General features: G+C 34.8%; 2 protein-coding genes across 2 annotated transcripts; one reads left to right on the top strand and one right to left on the bottom strand.

Annotated features, from left to right (window-relative positions):
- Positions 1-385: 385 nt before the first annotated feature.
- On the top strand, positions 386-1,391 carry LOC137712247 (late embryogenesis abundant protein At1g64065-like). The gene has a single exon (XM_068451357.1). It carries the CDS (start codon positions 386-388, stop codon positions 974-976), a length of 591 nt encoding a protein of 196 aa, XP_068307458.1. The 3' UTR covers positions 977-1,391.
- Positions 1,392-17,113: 15,722 nt separating this feature from the next.
- On the bottom strand, positions 17,114-17,704 carry LOC137712246 (late embryogenesis abundant protein At1g64065-like). Its single transcript, XM_068451356.1, has one exon. The coding sequence runs from the start codon at positions 17,702-17,704 to the stop codon at positions 17,114-17,116; it is 591 nt and encodes a 196-aa protein (XP_068307457.1).
- Positions 17,705-19,333: the final 1,629 nt, after the last annotated feature.

The following is a 19,333-nucleotide window of genomic DNA, read 5'->3' as shown; positions in this document are numbered from 1 at the left end:
AAGTGTCCTCTAATAGATCCTACATCACGTTCTCACCTGTCATTAAGTGTCCTCTAATAATCATATTGATTTATTAACAGAAGCTTCTACGGATATTTAAATTTTCTCTCTTGGCTGACCAAAGAAAAAACCTAAAAGGTCCTCACTCCACCAAATTCATCGATTATCTATAAGTCAATAATTCCCACACTTGGACGCGTTTGGTTTGGTGTGTGCGATAAAATTGTTCCCCGATGAACTCACATTTTCCAGGAAATTCATTCCACAACACAACTTATTGAAAATAGGCCAAACTCCAAACACTATATAAAGCACATTACTCTTTCATCATTTCCACAAACAACTCCCTCGCTTCCAATCTTTCATTCCACAAAAAGAAGCCAACATGGCTTGGAAACAAAATGATGCGGAATCGTTGCAGTCCGATGATGAGCTGAAACGCCAGAAAAGAATCAAATTGGCCATATACATTGGTATTTTCATTGTGTTTCAGATTATAGTTATAACGGCAATGAGTCTTACTGTGATGAAAGTGAAGACCCCCAAGCTCAGGCTAGGCAACATCAACGTCCAAGAGCTCAACTCCACCCCAACAACACCTTCATTTGACACTAAATTCACAACCCAAATCAGAGTCAAGAACACAAATTTTGGTCCATACAAGTTTGATGAAGGCACTGTCACGTTTTTGTTCCACGGTGCAACTGTCGGGCAAGTTTCTATTCCAAAGAGCAAGGCAGGAATGCTTTCCACCAAAAAAATTGACGTCGAGGTGAGGTTGAGTTCAAGTGCTTTGAGCAGTTCTAATATTGCGAATGAACTGAGCAGCGGGGTGTTGACTCTCAACAGTGCGGCTAGGTTGACTGGAAAGGTTGAATTGATGTTTATAATGAAAAAGAAGAAGGCTTCCACCATGAACTGCACCATTGCAGTTTCTCTGTCATCGAAGACACTCAAAAGTTTGCAATGCAAGTGATCAGACCTGCGAGATCAGTATTAGTTCTTGAATTTTATTGTTTCATTTTTTATCATCTATGGGACTTCTTGCATTTTGCTGCAGAATTTTCATAGTATTGCTCTACTTTGTTTTTGTTTTTCTTATTTTTAATTTTGTTTGATTGAATATAGAAACAGATGATTAACTTCTGTAGTACATATAGCAAGAATTCCTTCCTTCATCAAATTGAATCCAATCACAAAATTTAATAGAATCGGATAGTGAAATGAAGAATAGATGTTGGTAGAAGTATTGTTGGACTGCACAATCACATTTGCCATGTCGTCAAAGACGGCCCAAACTTACAATGCAAGTGAAATCAGACGTGATATTTATTTGGAAAGAATTTCTGTGGACACTTCTGTCCTTCTGCACACCTTGCTTATTTCTATTGTTTGATTTTCTTGATTTCTTCAATTCAAAAGTAAAAAAACAAATGCAGGTACGTAGGATGAGAAAAAAAACATGTACGGAAATCACTTTTCTATTGAATTCTTTTATCCTAAAGTGTGTTCCCGTAAGGTCGTTAATTTTTGGTTCCTGCTGCAATAAGAAGGTCATTATGACGTCAAAAAATAACTCTAAAACGAAGAAAAAGGATGAACAAATTAAACATGAAAGATATCCCTATTTCGAACTCCAAACTGAAGAATATGTTTCTCTTGGATCTGCTATACCGGCTGCCGGTTTGAGCATCTTTTTGGGGTATACTAGTAAAGAGAGAAGAAAAAGTATGATATCAATTTATGTTTGGGGGACTAAATCTACCTTGTTTTTTTCCTAGTTTAACAAGTACACAATTCAATGTAAAACAATGAGTATAAACAACATTGTAACCACCACACTGTAGCAGTTGAACCTCAGTACAAGTTTACATTAAGTTCAATTATCATTCAATTCTAATCTGAGTGGCTAACCTAAGTGGCGGTGAGTACCTCTGCAGCTTCATCTCTCCTCTATAGACTGCTTGATGAAGGCAACCACCATTCCAACTCAATCTTCATCCAACCTCAGTCACCAGATCCATTGTGTATGTAAATCGTTCTGTGATCATAAAATCAGTGAATTGACATTGGAAATAAGCGTTATTCTGAACGTACAAATACAGAGAATGATTATGATGCTCTGATATGAAGAACATGTTGTAAACTAAATCAAAAACCAATCAAGCAATAAACAAAATACAACGATTTCAGAGTTCCTCCAATATAGGAGTACCTCTCTAGCAACGGAAGCTTTATTGATTACCAAGAAATACAAGAGAACTCACAAACACAAAGTGTTCTCAAGTATACAAACTTATGCCTCTCAAAAACTCTCACACACAAAACTCTATCTCGCATTCATCTATTTATACTAATAGATGACATAGGTTTAGACAAAGTTCCCAGAATATAGGTAACCAAACCCTATACTAAAACCAAATCCCAAACCAACTAGGAAACACAAATCCAAATATCTCGCATCCAACATATCCTAATCCTTTTTAGTTTAGGCATGTTGATTTAATGCCAAATCCAACAATCTCCACCTTGGCATGAAATCCATAACGAGGCATCAAACAACTTCCGTTGCTCCACCATATCGCAAGACCAAACTTGCTTCACCTGCACCAAATCCAAGCAGTGCTTGAACTTAGCTGTATTAACCACCTTTGTCAACATATCAACTAGATTATCTTCGGTAGCAACCTTTTTAAGACAAATCTCACCTTCAACTACCACTTCTCCCACAAAATGATATCGTACATCAATGTGCTTAGTCCTAGCATGATGTACCTGATATTTGGCGAAATAAATGGCCCTTTGGCTGTCGCAATATACATCCAACTTGTGTTGTTCTACATCTAAATTTCATAATAAACCCAGAGTCCACTTTGCTTTTTCAATAGCTTTAGCGATCAACATGTATTCTGCTTTTGTGGTTGATAGTGCCACCGTTGGTTGTAATGTTGATCTCTAACAAATAGGACCTTTTGTCATAGTAAACACATACCCAGTTGTTGATCTTCTCATGTCTAAGTCTCCAGCAAAGTTTAAGTTCACATATCCAACTGAGAACTTATCAATTGCTTCATCACATCTTTCAAAATTAGAAGGAATTTCAGCCTTAATTATTGACAATGCATATACCATGTAGGCCATGCAATCATTATATCTCGTAGGTAGGGATATGTCTCTTTTTCCCTTCCTTTTGGCTATGCAATCATCTTGTATCTTTAATTCTTTTGATGGTGTTTCTTCTTCACGATCATTCTCTTCATGTTCAAGTTGATCACCTTGTCTTTCTTCTTCCACAACTTTCTTACTTAGCTGTGAATTCACTACTACCTATTCTCCAAGCTCCACCATCTGAACATCTTCCTTCAATTTCATGTGACTTTCATTGAATGTCACATCTCTACTTACTATAATCTTGTTCAACTCGGGACACCAAAGTCTGAAGGCTTTCACACCACTATTGAATCCCATAAAGACAGATTTCTTAGCTCATGGATCCAGTTTTTTTTCCTTCACATGAAAGTAGACATTGCATCCAAACACTCGTAGCTTATTATAGTCCTGAGTTGGTTCTCTAAACCACACTTCAATGGGTGTTCTACCCTCCAATGTTGTTGATGGTAGTCAATTAAGCACATAACATGCATAGCTCAAAGCTTATGCCCAAAATCTCTTTGGCAGCTTAGCTTGAGATAGCATGCAACAAACATTCTCGAGCAAGGTCTTATTTAGTCTCTTTGCTATCCCATTATGCTGTGGAGTATGTCTAACACTGAAATGTCGAGTAATCCCCTCTTTTTTACACACTTTGAAGAAAGGATCAAAGGTGTATTCCCCTCCATTGTTACTTCTCAGTATCTTAATCTTCTTTCCAATCTTGTTCTTCTATTCTAGGAAGATGTCAAGAACCTTGTCCTTTCATTTCATCATATATATCCATGATTTGCAAGAGTAGTCATCAATAAAAGATACAAACCATCTTTTTCCACCTAAAGAAGCATTCATTACAGGCCCCCAAACATCAGAGTGAACATAGTCCAAAATCCCTTTCGTTTGATGAACAGTTGAGCCAAATTTCACCTTTGTTTGTTTGCCAAGAAGCATTCCTTTAGCAACTTTGAGCACGTTGTTATCAGATTAAAACTTGTAGCCTTGTGACTCGAGAGTGCCTAGTGATATCAACTTTTTGTTCAGATTTGGGACGTACCTTACACCATGCAATTCTCAAATCACACCATCATGATGCTTGATCTTGATGCTTCCAATTCCTTGAGTTGTACATAGGTTATCATCTCTCATATACACAGTTCCATTCATAACTTTGAAGCTTGAAAACCAATGCCTTTGAGAAGTCATGTGATGTTACAACCTGTGTCAAGCACCCACCCTTTCATATAATCCACAGTGCTCAATGCAGTTAGGGCATAGACAAATTTCTCATCCCCGACTTCAACCATATTTGCTTCGGAGTCGTCATTCTTCTTTTTAGTATTTTCTTTGATTTTAGGGCAGTCCTTCTTCCAATGTCCTTTTTCATGACAAAAGGCTCACTCATCTTTGTCCAAGAACTTCCTATTCTTTGAGACTCCTCTAGTACGAGACCTACTATTTTTCCTGTACGAACCTTTCTTTTCTTTTGATATCCCTCTCACCATCAAAGCTTTAGAGCTATTCCTTTCTTGCCTGTCAAGGTGTCTCACCTCATGATTCATAAGAGCACTAGAGATTTCATCATACTTAATTGTTTCCCTGCCATAAATCCAAGTACTCATGAAGGGCTCATAAGATTCAGACAATGAGTTCATCGGGATCAAGGCCTTTTCTTCATCTTTGATTATCTCTTCAGGATTTGCCAATTCAATTATAAACTTATTAAACTCTTCTAGATGGCCAATCATCTTCGTGCCCTCTTTGTACTGGAACCTGTATAACTTGCTCTTGAGATGCAGTCGATTCTCTGCACTTTTCTTCATATATTTTGTTTCCAATGCAGCCCACAATTCCTTTGCAGAAGTTATATTCATCACACCATACTTCTGTTACTTTCCTAAGCATAGCCGAATTGTAGAACATGCATAAGCATTCAATCTTTCCCATTCTTCTTTTTTCATTGCAAACGACATGTCTCCTAACACAACAACCAAACCTTGTTGTATCAGGACATCTTGAACCTCACACTGCCACATAGCAAAGTTGTTCATTCCATCAAATTTCTTAATTTCAAACCTAGCATCTTGGTTCCACTAGTGCCAGACTTTTCTTCAACGTCATCACCACTGGTAGAATCACCAGTCTTCGTCATTGCTTGATAGTCACAACCCACATAAGAACCTAAGCTCTTGATACCACTTGTTGTAAATTAAACCAAAAACCAATCAAGCAATAAACAAAACACAATGATTTCAAAGTTCCTCCAATTTAGGAATACCTCTCTAGCAACGGAAGCTTTATTGATTACCAACAAATACAAGAGAACTCACAAACACAAAGTGTTCTCAAGTATACAAATTTATGCCTCTCAAAAACTCTCGCACACAAAACTCTATCCCACATCCATCTATTTATACTAATGGATGTCATAGGTTTACACAAAGTCCCTAGAATATAGGAAACCAAATCCTATACTAAAGCCAAATCCCAAACCAACTAGGGAACACAAATCCAAATATCTTGCGTCCAAGATATCTTAATCCTTTTTAGTTTGGGCATGTTGATTTAATGCCAAATCCAATAGAACAGTGCTCAAAGGCTTAGTTGATAATTAGTATCAAATAGTAAAAATCATTTAGCTTCTCTCAATTGAACTTAGCTCAAACGCTTAGTTGATAATTAGTAGGATATATCATCAAAACATATGACTTCAAAATACGCAATGCTCATCAATTTGAGGATACAAGAAAGAAGAATTGATTCATACCTTCATGAGTTTTTAACAGAGATGAGACATTTTCTCTCACTAGAATTAAGAGGATTTTCTCAATGTAGAATGCAAATTTGGAAAAATTCATTGAGTGTTATGGGGAGCTCACAAGAAGCATGTGATAGAATGATACTGCTCAAATCTCTCGGCAGCTTTATTTGGGGAAGAACCCATTAATTATACGAGTAGAATGATATTTCACATTAGCAAGTTAAAAGATCAACCATTAGCTCAACAAGTAAATAGTAACCATGAAATAATCAAAAGTAAAACTAACAAGTGTAAAAAATACAAAGGTTTTAAACTTGACAAAGCAACATATATTGAAGACAGGAAGAAAGGAAAACCTGGCATAAATGGTTAAAAATAATCAATAAATGTTTTATAAAATACAAATTCAAGGGTTGCACAAAGATTACAAATCAAGAACTAGTCTTGTTTAGAACTGGCAATTTTTGATATGACATGGTGACACGACATAAAAACGACACGAGAATAACGGGTTTCGGGTCAACACGATAACTAATCGGGTCATTATCGGGTGACCCACCCGTTAATAATGGATTCTTAACAGGTATACACGCGGGTAACACGTGGGTAACCCGTTTCGACCCGTTAAGAAAAAAATTATTTTGATAATTTTAAAGTTTATTTACTAAAAGATTTATTATAAAGTACAATAGCCATATTAATATATACAATATTTCTATATTATATATATAGTTTTGAATTATTATTCTATACAAGTTTTTTTTTTTTTTTTTAAGTTTTAGTCATTATTTATTTTTATTATGAGAGTTCCTTATTATCACTAGGATAAATTTTACTTAACATGTTGTTGTCCAAAATTAATATAAACTAGTACAATATTTGTATAGCCAAGAACTAAGAAGACATACATACAAGTATGAAAAATGTGAAAGAATATATAAACACTCGTGATTCATCATTATTCCTCCACGAGTAGATAATGGTTACACTTATATTATCGTTTAGATTTTTAAAATCCTCCAAACCCTCATGAATAATGTTTTTTATTTGAGGGCAAAATTAATAAAATTAATCATAATTATTTTAGAAGTGTAAAAAGTGTAAAAAAAATATACAATCACTCATAGTGACAAGCTTTACAACTTTCATGAAGGGGTCAGCTTCGAAATCCAACTCTATAATCTATAAACCTTAAATTTATATTTAACTGTCGATTGTCATTTACACTTTTTTCTTCTTATTGAATTTCATTTTTTAATTTTCGTTTTTGAAAACATGATCATCTAGCGGATGTAAGAAGATGAACAGTTCAGATCTTTGATATCACATTTCGATATTTATAGTTAACTGAAATATGAGTCGATGTCATATAGTTTGTAGAAACTTTATAAACATCAAGGAATATTTTCACTAACCGTAAAACTCTGAATATAATATCAACGATCCAAATCGTTCATATTCCTGCATCCTCTAATAGATCATGCTTTCAAAAAACAAAATTTGAAAAAACAAAATTTGATGAGAACAATGAAGCGTAAATGCAAACAATGATCAACGGTTAAATTTTGATCTATGATTTATATGATTATAATGGTGAATTTTGAAGTTAAGTTCTTCATGAAAGTTGTAAGGCTTGTCATTACGAGCATTTATATATATATATATATATATATATATATATATATATATATATATATTTTCTATATTTTTTACACTTCTACATTAATTAAAAAACTATTGAAGACTTTACTTTAATAATAGTCGTAAGATAAATGAAAGTAAATCTGTACCATTGGATTCTATTTCACTTATATTATTAGAACTTTTTTGGATGAAAAAAACCCTTCTCTATTCCAATATTTTCCAATTTTACCATTTGATCAATTTTGGCAAGTGAAAATATACATAAAAGAAAAATACGTTTTTATGTTTTGGATGTGACAATATGGCATGTATATGCTTATTTAGTATTATGTTTTTCATTTGATTATTTATTGGTTTAAAATATATTTTCCTTAATGGGTAACGGGTCAGGTCATTTTACCCGTTTATTTTAACGGGTATTACACGACACAACCGTTAAGATATTGGGTATGACACGAAAATGACACGAACACGGAAAACATGACACAATTTTCGGGTCTAGTCATGTTCACTCGCAATTTGAATCCTAAATATGTTACAGAAAGAAGCAATTCAACTACACCCTCCTGCTCCATGCTACTTATCTTGTATAATCACTTACATTGCAAACTTTTCAGCATCTTTGATGACAAATCAAATGCAATGGTGCTGGTGGAAGACTTCTTCTTCTTCATTATAAACATCAGTTCAACATTTCCGGTCAAGTTAGCCGCGCTGTTCAGAGTCAACACCTCGCTACTCAATTACCTGCCAAGATTGGAACTGCTCAGTGCTCTTGAACTTAAGCTCATCTCAACATCAATTTTTTTGGTAGAAAGCATTCCAGCCTTGCTCATTGGAATAACAACTTGCCCAACAATCACGCTTTAGTAGAAAAACGTGACAATGCCAGCTTGAAATGTAACATCCCACATCGTCCAGGGAAGTGGATCCTGTAAGAGTTATATGTATATTCTCATCTCTACCTAGTACAAGGCCTTTTGGAAGCTCACTGGCTTTGGGTTCCATCAGAACTCCGAAGTTAAGCGAGTTTGCGCGAGAGCAGTCCCAGGTTGGGTGACCGACTGGGAAGTTCTCGTGTGAGTTCCCAGAAACAAAACTGTGAGGGTGTGGTAGGGGCCCAAAGCGGACAATATTGTGCTATGGTGGAGTCGAGCCCGGATGTGGTGGGGGCCCGGGCCGGGATGTGACATCAAACTTGTATGGACCAAAATTTGTGTTCTTAACTCTGATTTGGGTTTTGAATTTTGTGTCGAATAAAGGTGTTGCTTGGACAGAGTTGAGGTCTTAGACGTTGATGTTGCCTAGCTTTACCTTCGAGGTTTTGACTTTCATCACAAGAAGACTCATCAAGATTATGATGATGATCTGAAACACAATGAAAATATCAATGTGTATAGTCAATTTGATTTGCTTCTTGCGTTTTAGCTCATTAGCATATTGCAAAGATTCCACATCACTATTTTTCCGAGCCATGTTAGTTATCTGCTAGATTTTGTTGGTTTCTTTTGTGGGATGAAAGCTTGCAAGTGGAGGGAGTTTGTTTGTGGATGTGATGGAAGACAGTGGATTAATTGGGTTCTTTGGAGAAAGGCCTTTGAAACTCTTATTTTCCAAAGAAAAACCCACATAATAGTAAACATTCAAATAATACCCAAAATTCAAATAGACTACCATGTAGACAAATATATAACCAATTATTACAACATATTTACAACTTATGCCACAAAACCCTAATTATGTCAATAAATATTATTACTTACCCCAATTATTATTAGCAATTAACCCCATATGGAAATTTTACCCTTCTTGTATCACAAATATTAGTAACATATATATATATATATATATATTAATTTATCCATATCCATAAACAATTATGGGCACATTTTTCGTATGAAAAAAAGAAAATCCTTTGTGCAATCAGCTATTTTGCATCAAATAATATTGTTTGATAAAATAACAAACCAATTAATATTTTATGTTGTAGGTAAATTATTTTACATAGATTATTACATACATTAGACATTTTTATTTTACCTAGATTATTACATACATTAGACATTTTTTATTTGTTATTATATATGCATATTAAAAATAATTTATCTATATTTATATGTAGAATATAAGTAAATTAATTTTGAATCAAATATCATTTATTTTGTAGGTAAATTAAAATAGTAGTTACATTGTTTTGGTCAAGTTAAACAGTGCCCAAATTATATAGTAAAAACTAAACCAAGACAAATAATCACCATTAAAATAAAAGGATAGATACATTAGTTTGTTTTTTATAAGATTAAACAATAGTAAATTATGTTGTAAGTACATAATGTTTGTAAAAAAAAAAAAAGGGAAAATTGAAAGTAGTAGATATATTATTTTCAACCAAATTTCCTTTATTTATAGGTGAATTATTTGCATGTATTATTACATATATATTGAGCACATTTTATTACTAATATATATATGTGTGCAATTGTGATAATCCGTCCCAAATTTTACGTTTTTATTAATTTTAGAAGCGTGAATTTACGAAAATGCCCTAGAGGCAAGGACTTTGACTTCCGTTGATCATCGGTTAGAGTGACGTATGACTTATTCTTTTAGCAAATCCTCGTAGTACTTGCCACTACGAACATATAGGCGAAAACCATTTGCGAGTCCGAATTATAACGGTATAATTACGGATGTTTGAAGTTGGTTATTTAAATGTAGTTAAATTATTTGAACTCCCACCTTGTGGGAAGACTAACTAATCAGCCTTAAGTAAAGAGAAAAAGGGACCAATCAAATTAAAAGGGATGGAGGACCAATGAGAAAACAGACAAAAAAAAAAAAAAAAAAAAAAAAAAAGACGGGGGAGTAGCCTTCCCATCAACCCACACCCACCGCGAGCTCCCATTTTCCAAGGCCGATTCCGGCCAACTCAAGTGGAGATTTTCGACGCCACCACCACCATCTTGAAGCTCTCATTCCTCTCTAAAAAACCCACCCATGAACCACCTTGATTAACCACGGTATATGGTGGTTTGAGGCCATGAAAGTCGACGAAAATCAATAGTACTCCGACCACCTTTTTCAATTTTTCGGAAAATCGGCAAAGCGATGGCCGATGCCACCACATGAGAAAATCCCAACCAACCTTGACCCCGTTGGACCACCGTAGACGACGAATTGATGTCGGGAAGTTTTAGGCACCAGCCGGCTTTGTGGGAAAAATTGACCCCCTTCCGTCCACTTTTGGACTTGTGGCAGGTATGAAAGTTGTTCCTCTATTTGAGATCTTCATTCTTGTAAATTTTGGTAATTTTTTAAAATAGTTGGATTTTCCGACAAGTCGGGGCGATAAACCGCCACCCACGGCGGCGCGTGGCCAATGGGCCGCCAATGCTATTTTTTTGACTATGTTAAATGTCTTTAATTTAGTCTTGATATTTGAATGATGTAGGTTGATCATTGGAACCTAAATTCTCTACGATACGTTAATAGATATTTATGTGAATCAACGATCCAACCGTCAGATCGTCACCAAACTTTGTTACATTATAGTACATAATATTTGAAGAATGTAGGAACTTACGGATTGGGAATCCGACTTACAGATCTCTCCGAATTGGATTTGTAAGTTAATAAAATAAAACATTAACCGCTAATCAGTTTTGGGAATTGACGAAGATCCAACCGTTGGATCGTAATAAAATTTTATATGTTATTCTAGAAGCATAATGTGGATCTTTGGAAGTTACAGATTGGAAATCTGATATGTGGATCTTTCGAATCGAGTTATATAGGGTTGTAGACCCTACCGTCGATCAAAGATCGGTGGTTGACTTTTGGTCAATGGGTCTCAAATTATTCTTGAAAGTCCTTGAGGATATGTTTTATGTAAATTATGTATTCTATCGGTAAGAACTTTGAGACGTGATTTGATAATTGGTCACAGGCGACGATAGATCGTAATGTCTTGATGTGCGTGCAAGATAATCATAGCGTGGACTCTAGGTGAGTGGGTCTTTTTCTTTCATAGGCATATAATTGATAGTTCCACAAGCACTTCTGAAGTGATCTATGCTTGTTACCTGCAATTAATCATTGCGAACTACGAATGGCTTGATCCCTGTTTAGGGTACATAGGTAGTCTAACAAGACGTTAGATGCAGCCATATAATGAATGAGAATAAATAATTGAGACAATAGCCTTGTTTAGTGAATTGAGCAATGTGAGAGACATTGGTGGGAAGTGTGAGATTTAGCTTTATGATTTGGTGATTAAATGTTGATCATAAATCAATGCGTGAAGAATCAAGAAATTGAAGTAAGGAAAGGTAAGTAATGATAGTTAATTTAACTAGTGTCTAATTGGGCTTAACACTAATGATTACTCTCAAAAGTAAGTAGTTTGGGAGTAGGGTGTTATTGATTGTACATGTTACGCCGTATTATATATTTTGGGAATATCATGAAATGTTTAGGTTTAGATTCCATCATGGCATATTCATATGGATATTACCTGAACCTAACTATTGTGAATGCTTTGAAGTGCTAAATGATGCCGCGGACGCCCAAGTAAGCTTCAGGTGAGTACATGTTGATGATAGTGATGGTAGTGAGTATGATTGTGTTGGGATATATTATAGCTCATAAACCTGCACCCCGGTGTTAGTGCTCCCGTGAGTGGTTAGGGCACAATCTTTCATGTGATGTTCACCTTCTGCACCTTACGCTCACCTTGGATCCAAGGTAGGTGCACAGTCCTGTCGTACATACCACTTTAGGTGGTTCCAACTCGTAGGTAACCCGCCATTATTCGCACAGTTTTCACGTGATTGTAGTACTTTAGCATATTTATTTACACCCAGTCTTGTCGTATAGACCACTTTAGGTGGTTCTGACTTGTGTGCAGGTATACTTATTGAGCTATTGGCTAGCATGATTGATGAGATATGTGACGAGATATGGATAAGTCGCATAGGTCACTATAGGTGACTCCGACTTATATGCTAGCCATGATTGATGAGATATGTGATGAGTCATACAAGTCACTATAGTTGACTTATATGCTAGCCATGATTGATGACATATGTGATGAGATATGGATAAGTCGTACAGGTCATTATAGGTGACTCCGACTTATATGCTAGCCATGATTGATGAGATATGGATAAGTCGTACAGGTCATTAGAGGTGACTCCGACTTATGTGCTAGTATTGATTGATGAGATATGGGTTCAGTTGTACATGTCACATTAGATGACTCCGACTAATATATCATTTTGTATTGATTAAGTTCGTTTGGCCTACTTATTAATGCATGGTGGAGTTGATGGACATGGCAAACCGTGGTTTTGGCCATTTTTTAGTATGGTTTGGATATATATATATATATGTTGTATTGTTTTATGGAAAACGATACGGGTTTTACATTGAGGGGCATTACTTTTAGAGAGGTAATAACTTTTGGAAGCTTGGTTTTATTGCTCACTCACACTCTATGTTTGGTGCCCTCCAGGTTTTAGCTGCTAAGTTTGTATTGACAAGAATCTGTGGCGAATCTTAGAATTGATGGATACTTCTGAGGATATGATTCTTACCCACACTTTTGTACCTTACTTATGCTCTGACGTCATGTGTGAAATGGGTTCGCCCCTGCTCACAACGCACTCTGGTATTTAAAATTTTTAGGTTCAAATTATTCACATTTTTCTACACTCTATCACATTTTATGGTTTCGTCATCCTTCAGGTGTCGGCCAGCACAACTTGATTCATGATCCAAGTGGTACTTAAAATTTTTAGGTTCAAATTATTCATATATATATATATATATATATATATATATAAGCATTTAAGATGGAATGTGATGTTTAGTGGTAAAAGCTTCCACAAAATGCTGAAATGTAACCAAGCACGCGTCCATCATTGGGATTTTGACTATAGTCAATCTAGACTGCTGTATATAGGATGAAGTCTTTTATATGACATAGCTTACAAAGAAAAGGATAAAATAAAATAAGACGTGAGCTGCATTTCTCTCTAAGACTTGGAGAGATCCAATTGTTTGTGATCTAGGAAAAGTCTTTATAGGTTCTTTCCATTATATTAATCATTTCAATCACACGTTGAACACAATATTAACTTGAATATTAAATTAAGCTTCTTCAGCCTTGTTGGATTGGTTTAAGGTTCTACTATATTTATCATTTCAATCACATGTGAACACAATATAACTTGAATATTAAGTTTATTTGCTGGATTGGTTTTAAGGACATCTTTCATTCCTTAATTTTATAATTTGAACACCCCATTCCACTTTGTTTCTTTAAGAAATAGAAAAAGGCAAGCATTTTTGGTCCATCATTTTTCTCCTCCGCACTCATCTCTCTTTTTTTTTTTTTTTTTTTTTTTTTTTTTTGCATTTCTCCATTTTCCTAGTCTTATGAATGAGTAAATTAAAGAGTAACTAATGTGGAGGTGAGCTTGAGTTCAAGTGGCTTGAGAAGTTCCAATGTTGGCAGTGAACTGAGCATTTGGTTTGTCATCAACGGCCTACTTATCATCAAATTGAATCCATCACAGAATTTCTTAGAATTTTGAGAGTGATGTACCATCACATTTGATTTGTCATCAACGGCAGTCTAGATTAAGTTTAGAATGCAAGTGGAACCACACGTGATATTTCTTTAACCTTCAAATCCTAAATAGTATGCTAGCCCATTTGGTGTCGAGTTTTTATTCAAACTAGACTCTTGCAAACACTAAGTATGTATAATATATATATTTTTTTTTGAACAAATGATATTATCTACATTAAGAGGTGAAGAGTAGGTTGGGCCTTATACTTTGCTAGCCATAATAATATAGTTCAAATTTATATTTGGCAAGAATCGAACTTAACAGACCTCTTACTTATAAGTGAAGAAGAATATCACTAGACCGAAATACTAAGTTACTACGGTCCAGATTTATTAGAATTTTGATAGTTACGCACCATCACATGTGATTTGTCATCAAAGACGGTCCATATTAAGTTTAGAATGCAAGTGGAACCACACATGATATTTCTTTAACGTTCAAATCAGTATGCTATTTTTTATTTTTTGAACAATGACATTATCTACACACTAAAAGGGTGGGAAGTGGGCTAAGTCTCACAATGTGTTAGCCACAATAATGTGGTTTAAATTCGCATTTGGTGAGAATAGAACCTAAGACCTCGCATTTACAAGTGAAGAGGAATACTACTAAATTGTAGTACTAAGTGACTACGAATATGTAATTGGCATTTTATAATTTTGTACTTTCGTATTTTTAAATTTTTTTTTTTTGAATTTTTTGAATTTTTAAAATGTAAAAGAAAACTAATAAAAATAACAACCCCATAAACGTGGGGACTCTTTAATTATCACCATGGAAGTTAAACTACTATTTTACCCTTTTCAAATCAAATTGTTTTCCTTTAAAATCTTAACTAGAGAAGGGCAATTTTAGGTAGTTCAAAAACTTCACATTTCAAAAGCACTCAACTAGCCCCTTGCTTCTTGTTCCTTTCTTGTCGAATGTTTTGCTCCTCATGCACACAGATTGCGATTACTTCATTTAAATCCCATTTTTCCTTTTGAGCAATGTAAAGCTCTTCAACTAAGAGTACTGTAGGGAGTTTCAGGCAAAGTGAACCATGAAAGGATCTTCAATCTTAATGTCCAGGGCATTAAGCTTGGCAACCACATCAACCATGGAAAGATGTGTTCTATTACATCACCACCAATTTACTTAGTAGTATTCAGGGTGTTCATTAGGGTTCCATTCTCAGCTTTCTTAGATTCCTTAAATTTGACTTCAATGGAATCATGGTATGCCTTAGCATTATCAGACTCAGTGATGGCTCCTCGAACAAATCAGACATTGATCTCTTGATCACCAACAATGCCTCCCTATTTGCCTTAATCCACTTCTCATACTCATTCTTTTTGTCAGCAGGTGCATCATCTGCAGGCTTGGCAGGTTGCTTTTCCCATAAAGCTAAATCGAAACCCATAAGTCTTAGGGCTATTTCAATGTCTTGTCTCCACTTAATATAGTTGGTTCCATTGAGTGTTTTTGAATTGAATTATGGGAGCTAAGAACTGAAATTTTCAAACAAAAGGAAGAAACATTGAAGACCCTACGTACTTTACAACTGAAACAACTCTAACCTTTGTTTGGTTTTCAAGTTTAATCAGTACCAGTACAAAAATATCAAATTACATGAGCAAGGAGTTGAACACATGAAAATCATCCACCTTTGTTTGGAAATTAACTTTCACAGGCTTCATGCAATTCATACTTTTCACTGAGCTATTAGTAATCAAACCAATTAAGGTCAATCACACCTTTGTTTTGGGGATGTAACCTCATTGTTATGATTACTGACACAAAGTGATCAACTAGACCTTGACTTTTAGCAGTCCTTGAATCAATGAGACGAGTTTGTTGTTTTCCTTTTCACCCAAAAGCATCTCAAAACATTGATCATGTGATGACTTGCAAGCTTTAAAAATAAAACTTTCAGTCAATAACATACTTAACAAACAAGGTTCTGAAACAAACAATTTTCCAGTTTTTATAAAGATTGGATAATTGGATTTCTGTAGCGAAATACGGTAAACCTTATTGAGGTTGGCCTTATTAAAAATTAGTGAAGTGATATTTGATTTTGTTGGTTGATTAACGTAGTTAATTGTTAATATTGTGCGACTTGGATTCATGAAATCTTTTATTTGTTGTGATTGTGGAACTGTGTTGGAAATATGTGATATATGTGAATGACGAAATGACAATACTCTAGCTAGTATATAGTTTCACTATGTAGTTTGGAATCTAGTGATTCATGCTACTCGAGTTTCATTGAGTGATTTTGGAACTCTATGTTTATCTTCTAGAAGGTACTATAAGAAATATCAGAGTTTAGCAAATGGTGAATTACGAATGGCTTCATCTCGTCATAGGGTGAGTAGGTAGTTTAACACAAAGGTTAGATGCAACCATGAAATATAGTAAAAAAAGTTGTTATTGAACAGTTGGGTTGTTTCTGGTTATGACTCATAAGCAAGGCATGATCGATGAACAAATATTTTTTGACGTCACACGTCGATTCTGGACGTATTTTGGGATTGGGACGTGACGTGACGCTACTTACATTCCAAAATAGTCCTCATTAACTGTAATGACCTATTAATTGTTGGATTATGGTCTAACATCCAACAAAAAGAGCAACCTTCAACAAGTAAACAGTAACCATGAAATAGTCAAAAGTAAAACGCACGTGTAAAATCACACACATCTACAAGGCTTTAAACTTGACAAAGCAACATATATTAAAGACAGGAAGAAAGGAAAACCTAGCATAGAAGGTTAAAAAATAATCAATAAATATTTTATAAAATACAAATTCAAGGGTTGCACAAAAGTACAACAAATCAAGAACTAGTCTTTTGTTCACTCGCAGTTTGAGTGCTAAAGATGTTACAGAAAGAAGCAGTTCAACTCCACCCTCTTGCTCCACGCCACTTATCTTGTCCAGTCACTTGCACTGCAAACTTTTGAGCGTCTTTGAAGACAAATCAAATGCAATGGTGAAATCCATGGTGGAAGACTTCTTCTTCTTCATTATAAACATCAGCTCAACCTTTCCGGTCAACTTAGCCCTGCTGTTGAGAGTCAACACCCCGTTGCTCAATTCCCCGCCAAGATTGGAACTTCTAAGTGCACTTGAACTCAAGCTCACTTCAACATCAAATTTTTTGGTAGAAAGCATCCTAGCCTTGCTCTTTGGAATAGCAACTTGCTCGACAATCACACTTTGGTACAAAAACGTGACAATGCCAGCATCAAACTCGTATGGACCAAAATTTGTGTTCTTGACTCTGATTTGTGTTTTGAATTTTGTGTTGAATGAAGGTGTCGCCTGGATAGAATTGAGGTCTTGGACACTGATGTTGCCTAGCCTTACCTTCGGGGTCTTAACTTTCATCATAGTGAGACTCATCATGGTTATGACGATGATCTGAGACACAATGAAAATAACAATGTACATGGTCAATTTGATTCTCTTCCGGCGTTTTAGTTCATCAACAGATTGCAAAGATTCCGCATCACTATTTTTCCAAGTCATTGTAGTTATCTGCTAGATTTTGTTGGTTTCTTTTGTGGGATGAAAGCTTGGAAGTGGAGGGAGTTTGTTCGTGGAAATGATGGAAGAGTAGTGGGTTATATATAAGGATTTAAGATGGAATATGATGTTTAGTGGTACAAGCTTCTACGAGATGCTGAAATGTAACCAAGCACGCGTTTCTATAGGATTTTTGACATGGGTAATGCTAGAGAGAATAAATTTGAAGATAAAATTTGAAAACTAAATGATGTGTTATCAATAGGAACGAGCACGTTTATCAACGCTTAAGTAATAAACCAATAATCAATTTTTATGTCCTTTAGTTTTCAAAATTTTATCTATAAATTTAGTTTCCTTAGCATTACATTTTTGACATATAGTCAACCTAGACTTACGTCTGTATGTAGGAATAAGTCTTTTATCTGATATAGCTTACAAAGAAAAGGAAAATATAAAAATAAGACGTGAGGTGCATTTCTCTCTAATAAGACTCGGGGAGATCCAATTGTTTGTGTTCTAGGCAAAGTCTTTATAGGTGCTTTCCATTATATTAATCATTTCAATCACATGTTGAACACAATATTAACTTTAATATTATATTAACTTTCTTTAAGCCTTGCTGGATTGTTTTAAGTTTCTATTATATTTAACATTTCAATCACATGCGAACACAATATTAACTTCAATATTAAGTTTATTTGCTGGATTGGTTTAAGGACATCTTTCATTCCTTAATTTGAACACCCATTCCACCTTGTTTCTTAAAGCAATAGAAAAAGGCAAAAGTATTTTTGGCCCATCATTTTTCTCCTGTGCACTCATCCATTTTTTTTTTTTTTTTTTTTTTTTGCTCCTGCATTTCTCCATTTTTCTAGTCTTATGATTGAGTAAATTAAAGAATGACTAATGTCTAATGTAGAGGTGAGCTTCAGTTCAAGGGCCTTGATAAGTTCCAATTTTGGCAGTGAACTGAGCATTTGGGTGTTGGCTCTCAATAACACGGCTAAGTTGATCGAAAAGTTTGGACGTGCGTTTATAATGAAGAAGAAGTCTTCAATGCACCATTGCTTTTGATTTGTCATCAAAGCCGCTCAAAAGGAAAATAAATAAATAAATTTTTAACGTTTGCCCAACGAAATAGGTGCAAGGCAGGTCGTCGTGCAAACCTACATAATTCCATCGGGCCCCAATTTTAATTTCGTCCAAAAAATTTAAAAATTTTGACTCATTTTTCCCCAAAAAAAAAATCAAATTTCCCCTAGATAAAAGTGTTTGCTCAACGAAATATTCTAAAATTTTGTCGATCAAAGGCTATTTCCCATCATTTTTTTCGTGAAAAGTAAATTGGGCTGACATGATTAAGTGACCTTTGCCCGACGACCTTGGTTAGCTTGCCCAACGAAATTTTAGGTTTAGGAACATGTGTCATAATTTTTGGATTTTGGCATTTATGGTTGAGTTTCTTATTTTATTTTATCTTCTGTCTTTAAAACCTCATCAATGAGAACTATTTACGTATAATTTAAACTAAATTCAAATATAGGATTCCTTTTCTTTTTTTTTAAGAAGAAACTATATTTTATTAGGAAAACTTTAATCGTAGAAGACATCTAAGGACATCAAAGATAT

Source organism: Pyrus communis, chromosome 13 (genome assembly GCF_963583255.1).
Source record: "Pyrus communis chromosome 13, drPyrComm1.1, whole genome shotgun sequence".
Taxonomy (NCBI): Eukaryota; Viridiplantae; Streptophyta; class Magnoliopsida; order Rosales; family Rosaceae; genus Pyrus; species Pyrus communis.
The sequence above is the reverse complement of the archived record's forward strand: the minus strand, read 5'-3'. Positions and strand labels throughout refer to the sequence as shown.

Coding starts and splice junctions, on each gene's coding strand:
- LOC137712247 (XM_068451357.1), top strand. CDS start 386: ATGGCTTGGAAACAAAATGATGCGGAATCGTTGCAGTCCGATGATGAG.
- LOC137712246 (XM_068451356.1), bottom strand. CDS start 17,704: ATGACTTGGAAAAATAGTGATGCGGAATCTTTGCAATCTGTTGATGAA.